Genomic DNA, 11,368 nt, shown 5'->3' with positions numbered 1-11,368 from the left:
GGATAAATACAGCTACTCTGACATGGGTTCGAGAGAATTTATTCTGTTTTAACAGGCACCCGCAGCTTCGTAATGTTCATGGTACTTCTTCAGTTTTTGTGATTCTGTATGTACTTACGTTACTACCTACTGGTATCGGCAGGTACTAAAAATGGGAGGTGGGAGGGGGGGGGGGGGGCGCGAGGAGGACTACCTTAAAGGTTCGAATTTTCTGGTCTTATTAGACCCTATGTAGTATGGAGGTGGTCTGTAATGTGGATTACAAGTATTCGACCCCAAGCACTTTGTACTAACTTGGGGAAGCCAGACAATCACGAAATTTCGGCAGATGCTGCGGCCTTTCTCTATCAGTTTTTCCCTTTAATCCTACCACAAAACGCACCTGGCCTTTCCTGTTGAACATTAAACTTCTTACTGCTTAAACGTATTTTTACATCACATGCTTATCAAGATACAGTGCTTGTAAGATATTCCTGTGGGAACATCTAAATATATATACCATCATGCATTATATAATTAAAAATAGTTTAGTTCACCTCGAATATCGCTACAAAACGTGTCCCTAGGTTTTTGTTATTAGTGTATGGTCAACATCTACACATTACGGATTTTGTTGTCAGTGTATAGTCAATATCAGCACATTCTGTATTTAATATATTTTATAGTGGTTATTAGGAATTAAAGTATATGTGTGATTATGATAATAACAGTGCCCAAAGAGTTGAAAGTGTTTCACAGGTTTGAATGTGTTTTTGACCTGTGAAAAAGTGATCTATTACATCACCTTGAATTTTGTACATGATGACATTAACTGGAAAAAAGAAAATATTTTGTATAATATTCGCTTTTACTACTACAGTTTTATAAACGAACACACATCAAACTAATCTGAATGGGATTGTCAAAAAAAATACTTGTTCCATAACTATATACTTTATTTTATTATTAAATATCAACATCGATTGAGTGCGCAGTATTTTCCCATGATGAAATACATGTGATGTTCAACTGTTGTTCATTTATGCCAAGTAGATATGAGAAAGCACAGAGTAAGGATCTATATGTCTGGAGTATAATGCAAAGTCGAACTCTTCTTGTAATCAGTCCAGCTTTGTTAGATTCTTCAAAACATATTGCTTGTATGTTAATAAAGGCATCTGTCACTATTTTAGGTCGAGATTCATAATCTTTAACGAATATTGCAACTTGTCACATTTTGTGGGGTTTAACGCTGTACTTTTTGAACCAGTACCATGAAGAATTATTAATTTGCTTCATGAGAAAACAATAAATTTATGGGCTTTATTCAGATGATCTATCAATAATAATAATGTAACATGAACATGACTTTTTTGACGGAATAAATGATTAAAAACAGCCGCAGCACCGTACACACTTACTTGTAGAGAAAAACACTTCTGATAAAGAATCTTGCTGAACACGCAACGAACACAAAACTTTACACTTTCATACTGAGGAATTATTAGTAATACTCTGTCTTTCTTACAGTTTGTGCCTTACGCACTGTTCACATTACTCATCTTCTACAATACCAATAATTATTTATTTGTAATCTGTTTCTTTAGAGAATGTACACAGGTGATGCATAAAGCGATTGCATGTAACGATTGTCTTTTATCGATACGCATCTAAAATTTTGTTATCTCACTTATATTCTCTGAATTGTTTCACTTAGTCCTTAAACCACCAAACAAACCACTGAGAAGATGAATATGACGAATGTCTGCAGCTTCCAAGAGATTTTATGTTATTTAAATTGTCTGTCGCACGGAACGTCGGTGTATTTGCACAATTATTTTCGCTTTTTATTTTCATTAAACAGCACACTTAATAATTATGTATATATATTTTTATGATCACTTTGAGGATAATTATTATTTTGTGTACACAAACATGATGTACATCAATTACATTTGAGCTCCTATCGACCTATAAATATGGAGTTTAATAAAAATGTGCATCATTCATATAATAATTGGTCTTTACGAGGAGACTTGGTCATTACATTAGTACAGTAAATATCAGTATTAAGTACACATATGGAGCGATGATTTTATTATAAAATATTTCAAGGCTAGCTGAGTTAACAAGTGAACTTGAAGAGGTGCAAGGTCGGGTAGGAATATACTATTAGGTGTTTTCTAATTACACAATTATTCACTACGTACATCCGCAATCAGCAAAATTTCACACAGCTACAACGTTTCATAATTGTCTGTTTAAAAAAGCATTAATCGTCTGGTCGCTAAGATCGAAATCCTTTCACGACAAAAATACATTGTTAATGTGCAATTAATTTTTTTCTTCAAATTGTGTTTTTTGTGAGGCAGTTGTATCAGACCTGCAAGAGCTTCTGTACTAAACGACATAATATTTTTTGTTTCAAACATATATATATATACTACAAAGTCTGTAACTTCTTGAAATATATATTTATATATGTACATAATAAGTTTAACAGCCTGATCCCTTACTTGCTTATTCATCTTGATATATTTAATTAAATAAAAGAGAAAAATATATCAGTTGTCAATTGACATACAACCAAATACATAGGAACGTTTTATCTGTAATGACTAGTATTATTCCTTTGACTTTAACGACTAGAGTAAAGAAATAATCATCTCTTAAAAGACAGTCAACACAATATTCGAAATAAACATACTGTAAGGACTAGAATCACGATAACGTAAAATTTGTAGGGCCTTTTACGGGGTTTGCATTTCAGCTCTCGTGAAAAGTTTTTGTAACGCTCGGCGCAGTGGCAGTCCATTCGCTTTCATCAAAAATAGCATATTGGTACAATCCACGCCACCTAGCAGCGAATCCTATTCCTCGCTCGGCCAACCAGAATCGGTTTGGCACCAACGTAGCGTAATATTTCGTTGCACCATTCGGTTTCATGCCAAAAAAAAAAAAAAAAAGAAAAAAGAAATACATTCCAGGAACGGGATAGGGTATTGCAAAGCTGCCGTCGATAACACCCACTTGCCCATACTTTTTGTGCGTTTCCTCGCGTCTGGATGAAAATGTACAGCAGTTCGTAACAGCCACACAGCTTTGCTCCGAGGGGTCATCTGTGAGTGAACAGTGGTGGGGGGTGGCGGGGAGGGGGCAGCGGAACTGGAGCAAGGTGGCAGGACCAGTGGTCACCTCTGAGCTATCGGTAGGGAAGCTTACGACTCTCAGGAACGGGAGAATGGAGGTGAGTAGGGAAGTTGCCAAGCTGAACTCATTTCCCAGCGAGTGCGCACGTAGACCGCAGCGCTGATCCAGAGGTATCCCGATGACGTGCCCAGGAACCAGTGGGCTCTCGTGCCATGCTACGTAATCCCCGATGGACGCTACTGCTGTCCGCGCTGACCTCGACCTTTGCCGTCGCGATGAGCTGACACGAATTGCAAATCGGTGTCCGACCCGCGGGCACCAAGGGGGAGATGGGCCAGAGTGATGCACCGGTCCCTCCGCGTTAGGCCATTATGGTAATGTCTTCGTGAGGCCGATGACGATGCAGTGCCGGTGGCAGGTGTCGTGGTGAAGGGTGGGGGCTTGCGGGGGCGTTGGGCGGTGCATGGGACCCAGCAGGAGGGCGTCGTGCGTAGACCGTGCTGCGTTACGCGCTGCTGTCTTTGCGACCAGAGGACGACGTCGGCGCGTCCTTGTCCTTCTCCTTGTCCTTCTCCTTCTCCTTGTCCTTGCCGGTGGGCGTCGCGGCGCCGCTGGCGTCGTTGCCGTTGCTGGTGAGCTGCGCCAGCTTCTTGAACTGCGTCGAGTTGACGAAGCGCGGGTACGAGTCTCGGTGCATCAGCGTGTAGATCTGCAGCTGCGCCTCGTCGAACGTGTGCGGCGTCGGGTCCACCATGTTGCGGTTGACGATCTCGCGCACCCGCGAATCTAGGCTCACCTGTGCGGACAAGCAGGGAACGTGAGAAACATCATTTCATTATGATAAAATTTTCTCAGGATTCCAGCCGCGTCCAGTGGTTTAAAATCGACGAGCTTTCGGCCGAGTTCTCCTCGGCCATTGTCAAGTGGTGGCTGTCGAATGATTTTTTTTTTCTTTATTGTATTTCAATTCCCCATCGGGGCGGGCTGGCAGCAGCATATACTGTCGAATGATTGCTGCTGCCGTCTTTATATAGCCGCGCTGGTTATACAGCCTGTAACTAAGCACAGCTTGGAACCCGGCCATCGGAAAGTTGAAGCGGGCGCGGCAAGTGCGCAATCAAAACATTACCATATATGGCGCTGGAGCGAGCATCATTGACGTCACTGAAGACAGAGCTGCTATATAAGGACGGCAGCAGCAATCACTCGACAGTCACCACTTGACAATGGCTGACGAGAACTCAGCCGAAAGCTCGTGGATTTTAAATCACTGGACGCGGCTGGAAGCCCGAAAAAATTTTATCAGTATATATCGCAGCGAAGTTATGCATTCGTATATCATATCACTATATTTTTATTTTATTATTGTTTATTCCTTATCACCATAGCAACATTGTCACACAATAACGAAAGATGTCGTTCATTTAGAGAACTGTAATAATGAATAAACCTAAATTCTTAGAAGACCAAATACACTGACGAAAATGTAAAGTGTTACACCATCAAACACGAATGCCATAGAGGAGTTGGATAAAAATACGGAATGACCGCGAGAATTGCTTGAACTTAATACACTTGCTAGCCAAGTGATGTTGTATTTGACCACGAACGGCACCCGTACAAAGCCCTGGTCAGAACTCGTGCAGAGCTGAATGTCGCACTCTGGAACCCTGTCAGCACTGAAAGAAGCCGAAGGGAGCTCCATAAGCGGGAAAATGCAGGGCGAGCTGGAATTTCAGAACCCCTTATCAGTGATGCAAATGCCCGTATTAGGAAAATATGGTGCCGAGGGGGTGAAACCTAGACTATTGACCAACGAAAGGAAGCCCTGTTGCTCACTGTTTCCGACTTCTGGCCGAGTTTAGGTCTCCATACTCAAACGAGACAAGGATCTTGTTATTTGGGCAGCCATACCGTGGTATTCCACGGACCTCGTGCTTCCTGTGCAAGGTCGCATTACTGCTAAGGATTATGAGACCGTTTAGGCTGATTATGTGCATCCCAAGGCACAATGTTTGTTCCCCAGTGGTGATGCTGTATACCAAGAGGACACGGCTCGTGTTCACACAGATCGCATCGTCCAGGTCTGGTTTTGCGAGCACGATGATGAATTGCCCCATCTCGTCTGTCCGACACAGTCACAGGATTTCAACGGCCACCGCAATTTGCAGATCTCAACATTATTGAGTCCTCGTGGTCTAATTGGAGGGAAGGGTACGCGATTGCTATCCTCCTCTATAATCGTTACCTATCTTGTCAATATTTTGCAGCAAGAATGGTATTAGATTCCCATACAGGACATATATTTATCCATTCCGAAACAACGGGGAAGCTATTTTGAGTGCCAACGGATTTTAAGGTTTTAAACATGGCAAGTTTTAAACATTTTTGCGACCGAGGGCTGTTATTGCAACGGACTTTTTACATCGCAGTCGGTATGTTAACGTGCTGTATTTTTGGTGCTTCCCTATTTTTGTCGAGATGCTGTGGAGATGTTCATCCTATAAACGATAACTTTCTTTTCGCTCAGAATTGATTTCCATCAACATCAGGGTGAGATGTGACCCACAAAGCACGAATAAAATTTTTTGATCCTCGTGACATGGAGTTAAAATGGCCCCCGAATGCCATCTTAAAGACTTTCTTCCCATTCCTGAAATCCTTGCTCTGACAGTTCGTGAGGATAGCTGGATAGATAATGATATGAGATTATACGTCTTCTCATAATATCCCACTATGAATGACGAATCAGACGACCATGTAGGCCAGTAAAGGAGTTGGAAAGATATGAGTCTCGAGAATCGCCGCTTATGGGACATTTAACCAGTTCAGCTGCGTCGATCTGACCGCCACAAACAGATGTGGATTTCAGGTTCCGTTATCCATCTATTTGCCAGATCCAGTAGAACTGCCATACCATGTTTTGGTGGTGTAGTCCTACTGGAATGGCTTGTGCTTGTTATTCTGTCTAAACTTTTGCCCAGCGTCCATTTCACCACCAATCGTATCCTTGTACTACAACCAACTATCAGTGAAATCTGTCGATATGATGCTCTCATGTCCCTCACACCATCCATCCACTTTTTTTAGTCAGGGAAGTCGCTATCAGATGTATGTGCATGTACTATGGGGATGCTGTGTCCCGATATGTGTCAGAAAAGTTTCAGCAACGTTAAATATGTCCAATACAGAATGAGATATTCACTCTACATCGGAGTGTACGCTGATGTGAAACTTCCTGGCAGATTAAAACTGTGTGCCGGACCGAGACTCGAACTCGGGACCTTTGCCTTTCGCGGGCAAGTGCTCTACCAACTGAGCTACCCAAGCAAGACTCACGCCCCGTCCTCACAGCTTTACTTCTGCCAGTACCTCGCCTCCTACCTTGCCTTCCGAAAGGCAAAGGTCCCGAGTTCGAGTCTCGGTCCGGCATACAGTTTTAGTCTGCCAGGAAGTTTCACATCAGCGCACACTCCACTGCTGAGTGAAAATCTCATTCTGGAAACATCCCCCAGGCTGTGGCTAAGCCATGTCTCCGCAAAATCCTTTCTTTCAGGAGTGCTAGTTCTGCAAGGTTCGAAGGAGAGCTTCTGTAAAGTTTGGAAGGTAGGAGGCGAGGTACTGGTGGAAGTAAAGCTGTAAGGACGGGGCGTGAGTCGTGCTTGAGTAGCTCAGTTGGTAGAGCATTTGCCCACGAAATGCAAAGGTCCCGAGTTCGAGTCTCGGTCCGGCACACAGTTTTAATCTGACAGGAAGTTTCATGTCCAATACACTTAGTGTATTCAAACCATTCTTCATCTGTAGGAATTGTATTTTTTTCTGTAGTAAAAAATACTGGAGTATGAACAGAGGTGTTCGGTGAAGGTGTTAATAGTGTAACACTTCAATTTCCGCCGGCGTAGGTAATGTATTTTGTGCAAGAGGTGCCACACAGCTCGTGAACGGTAGAAAAAGTAATATTCAAGCATCAAGAGCTGCTGCTGAAATAAGCCTTTATTGACTACCAAACCTCGATCAACCAATCAAAGCTCTCATAAAATCATCTATATCTACCTGTTTTACAACTTTCGTAATGTGACGTCAAAAAAAATTAGGAAACCTCCTTACGAAACTGAAACTACCGTCAATAGTAACTGTGTTAAAACATTTTACTATTGACGGTAGTTCCAATGACACGTGATGGCTTTTCATTATACTTTTGACGCCATGACAAGAACGTTAACAGACTGTGTGACGTAAATATTTTTATGTTACCTGGTGGTGACTGGCTGGTTGAAACTAGGTAGTTAATAAACGCTTGTTTCATTTGAAGGTTTTCTTAGTTTTGAAGCATGAATTCTTAACAGAGAAGTTAAATAGAACAACTTAGTTAATCAAATATCTTGAAGAAATTATACAGAAAAATGGATTAGTGAGAATTGCTACGGATGTAAAAATAGTAAAATGGAAACATCATATCATTTTAGAAAAAAGATGTTCAACAAGGTAAGCATATCTAGACATACAAAATTAAAACACTACGTCACAGTAGTAAGACCGAGACACTTGGAAAGACTAATTATTAGCAAAAATAAATGATATAAACTGCAGATTGTTAGGGATCGGAAAGAGGAAAAGTTAATTTCAATCTTCTTTGAACGACACTACCAAGTGACTGAGAACAGGCTAACGAAACCAATGTTACTGTATTTCTACAGCAGTAGCATGGATTACAAAAGTAAGAAAAGAAATAGGTATAAACAATATCAAAGAAACCGTTATAACAGAAAGAAACACTTCAAGAACAACATGCTAAAATTAGAAGAGTTTCAAGGCAAAAATCTATAAAATAAGACATCAGGAACAACGCGGAAGATAGGAAAAGATGATACGGGGAGATGGTTGAGGAACAATGGGAAAACAGGAAGCAACAGAGAAAAAAGGAGAAACTCAAGCAGTTATGTGATTCCAGTGGCTCAATACGGAAAAAATAAAAACTATTAGAAAAATAGAGCATATAGAAGACGATGCAGAAGGCATACATTTTCACTTAGAATACCCGCAACAAAAGATATTTATCTTAATTCTTAAACTAAAACCATAGAGCATTCCGGGACACAGAACACAAACTTTTTCCTGAAAACATACACTGCTCATCTTGTCACATGACTCTGGTATGGCTTAAAACTTCGAAGAGCAAAATTAAAGGGCATTTCGCTGTTTGAGACAAGTGCCACAGCTAAGATATTATTTGGTTGTAATGAAATAGAAGAAATAGCCATTACTATCTTTAAATATTTTTGTTGTACATTTTCGCTTTGGTGAGTCTCGGACATACTCAATCATACTGCTTCAGCATTGTGAAATGGCTCCATGGTACGCCAGAACTATTAAAAATATCTCAAAGACATTGAATTTGGAGTTATAATCTGAAAAAAATCTGCATATCTTATCACATGCTTATATGCATCTTTTTCACAGATTTTATATTCTTTTTCCTTGCTTAATGATATTAAATATTTTAATGAATTTGTTTGCTATGTTTTACGTGCAAGTGTCTACTACATTGAAGAATAAAAGGTACAAAAAAGTTAATGAGTTAATAAATTCATAACAAAGATGAAAAGAGAGAAATACATTTCATTCACCTGTACAGACACTATCATATGAAAATAAAAACTTGCCACACTAAAGTTATGCCTTGCAAAGTATATTTTAATCATTCATTGTTACCTGTGAAGTGGAAAGTAAATGTAGAAGCATAAAAGGGGAGTGAACAGTATGGCACTTATAAAGGAGTTAGATGACAGTTTACATACTAACATTTTATTTACCTTAGCCGAACAGTGGAGACAATAATCTGAAGAAGGAAAACACTGGATTTTCCAAATGAATATTGTATAGTACTTGTCTACTTCTCTTCCCATTCAGTGTGTTATTTACTTACTGATTCTCTCTCTCTCTCTCACACACACACACATACACACACACACGTACCCACGCATGCACTCAGACACACACACTTAAATGGGGGGCTTGTCCTTCAACCACAAAATTTTCCTCGTCGAAGCATTTCTCTGTGTAGTATTTCGAGACCACTGTAAAATATTTCTAGGGATGGAAGCATTTAGTTTCTATTTTCTGTTACAGTGCATTTAATCTGTGTCCATCCTTAGGTAAACTAAAATAAAATCGAGTATAGCGGTTCTTCCTGTTCTACGTTTCAGTACCAGTAGAATAGCTTCCCACTGTGACTACTGCTAGAAATAGTGATGATTAGAAAATCTGAATAAAGCGGACGAAAAGACTCAGGCTGACATTTATAAACCGTGTTTGCAGGTTAACGCTGCTCGAAATGTGTATACATTCAGTGGAAGACTGGATTCTGTTACATTTACGTGTTTCTTATCTTGTAAATACGTAGTGATAACAAGGCTTCATTTCACCTTGTCTAGCTAGCAAGATAATATTCAGATTTTAACAGTATTTCCCTAAGAAAATTATATGTTTCGCCAGTCTAGAATCTCTCTTTGAATTCGCAAAAATGATGCAAATACCCATAATACTAATGTTTTGGTCTTTGCTTAAACTATGAACAAACACTGCTCATAAGTCGCGTAACAATCCCAGCATAATGATGTGACCATAATCACTCCAGAGATATTTCTCCTCTATAATTAAAATACTATACAGCAATAATAAACGGAAGTGCTTATATGCCAGTGAATCTTAATTTCTGGATTATAAGTTAGATGAGATGTAATGTAAATAAGACCTGTATGGAAAATATTAGTTTTGCTAACAACAAGAGAACTCTGAAAAAGAAGAGGCAATGATGAAGAATACATAGCATACAAGGCAATAGGGCAGAAACAGCACGGAAGAGGCTGTTGGTTGTCTTTGAATATATTTAAAGCATGGCTCCCACAAGCTAACCAAATAAATTTTAAAGTATCTTTGAGACAGGAAGACACGAAAAGTGCGAGCAAAGATATACAGAAAGGATTGGACAGAGCAGATGAATCGCTAGGGAGAGTGAGTTTTGAGAAGAAAGTATTAAAAATGAAAGTAATTTAGTATAGGGATCAGAACAATGGGGCTGAGAGAAAACGAAGACATACACAGAAAAGTTGAAGTACTGGAGAAGAAGTAGGGAACAATGATGTATGTCAATTGTCCGTGGTTCCTAGTAGATAAAAGGTAACTGAATAATATGAGTGCTTAGTGAGTTAATGTTTGATTATTTGTTATGAGTGGGGAACGAAGAATATGACAAACTGCGTCATTCGCCTAGAATGATCTGCGAGAAGCTTGGAAGATGTTAGTCAGGTCGACTGGAGTAGGTAACTGCCAGGATCCTCGTTTATGTACAAACTATTCGTTTTAGTTACAATCGCAACTTGATTGATCTTACGTATTCCTACAGACAGTAGAAGAATACTGTTGTACTTCAGGTTTGTTGCTGTGAATTCTTCAAGATCATTTATGTATCCTGTGTTTACCGAAAGAATCCAGCCATTCCTTTTAAAGAAGTGAAATTTCGTCACTAACGAACTGACAGATGGCCTGCGACGTCACTGTAAGTGTCCCCACCTGTTAACTAACGCCCGATGTGACATTTGGCAAACGGTCCGAATCGTACGCGTTATTCGACATAAAAGTCTTCTGGATATGGTACCGCGTCATAATGTATAAAACTACGGCCGCTGGAGAAAAACCAGCGTTTTGGCCACAGTTGCAACGGCCTTCTTCTGGGTCATTAGACCGCCGCAACCGTGGCCGAAACGTTGGTTTTTCTTCAGCAGCAGTAGTTTTATATATTATGACGCAATACCATACGCAGAAAGCTTTTGTGTCGGCTGACTCTAGCGGCGAAAGCTTACGCAGTTATATGTAGGCGTCAAGCTCATTAGAGTATCTTGTGACGGAACTGAGTTGTCCCTACCTAATATGCCATAAAAAAATAAAAAAATAAAAGCATGAAAAATAAACCACCATAGGTATGACGGGGAAAACAGCCATAGTAAAAGTAGCAGCGTTCAACGTCTGTCGAAGGTAGTGAATATGCAGTGAAGATTTTCCTCGCTCATCCTCAGTACCAAAAGTCTGTTTCCTTCTACTTCAGACGTCAGGTCACCATTGTAAGAGAGTAGAATCCCATCCCTAAAAGAACTAGTGCAGGAATCTGATTATATAGTGTTTTCTACCGATTGAGTCACTGTTAATTAACTGTAATCTAGTAACAGACTCCTTACAACCT

The 11,368-nt window shown here is 40.1% G+C and overlaps 1 protein-coding gene across 1 annotated transcript in view; it reads right to left on the bottom strand.

The window, feature by feature from the left end:
- Window positions 1-2,933: 2,933 nt before the first annotated feature.
- Window positions 2,934-11,368, bottom strand: part of LOC126484384 (regulator of G-protein signaling 17) — an 882,604-nt gene continuing 874,169 nt past the window's right edge. Inside the window, exon 7 of the mRNA XM_050107876.1 lies at window positions 2,934-3,925. Coding sequence (XP_049963833.1) covers window positions 3,635-3,925 — 291 coding nt within the window. The 3' untranslated portion in view covers window positions 2,934-3,634. The remainder of the gene's footprint in view (window positions 3,926-11,368) is intronic.

Source organism: Schistocerca serialis, chromosome 6, assembly GCF_023864345.2.
Source record: "Schistocerca serialis cubense isolate TAMUIC-IGC-003099 chromosome 6, iqSchSeri2.2, whole genome shotgun sequence".
Classification (NCBI taxonomy): Eukaryota; Metazoa; Arthropoda; class Insecta; order Orthoptera; family Acrididae; genus Schistocerca; species Schistocerca serialis.
The sequence above is the reverse complement of the archived record's forward strand: the minus strand, read 5'-3'. Positions and strand labels throughout refer to the sequence as shown.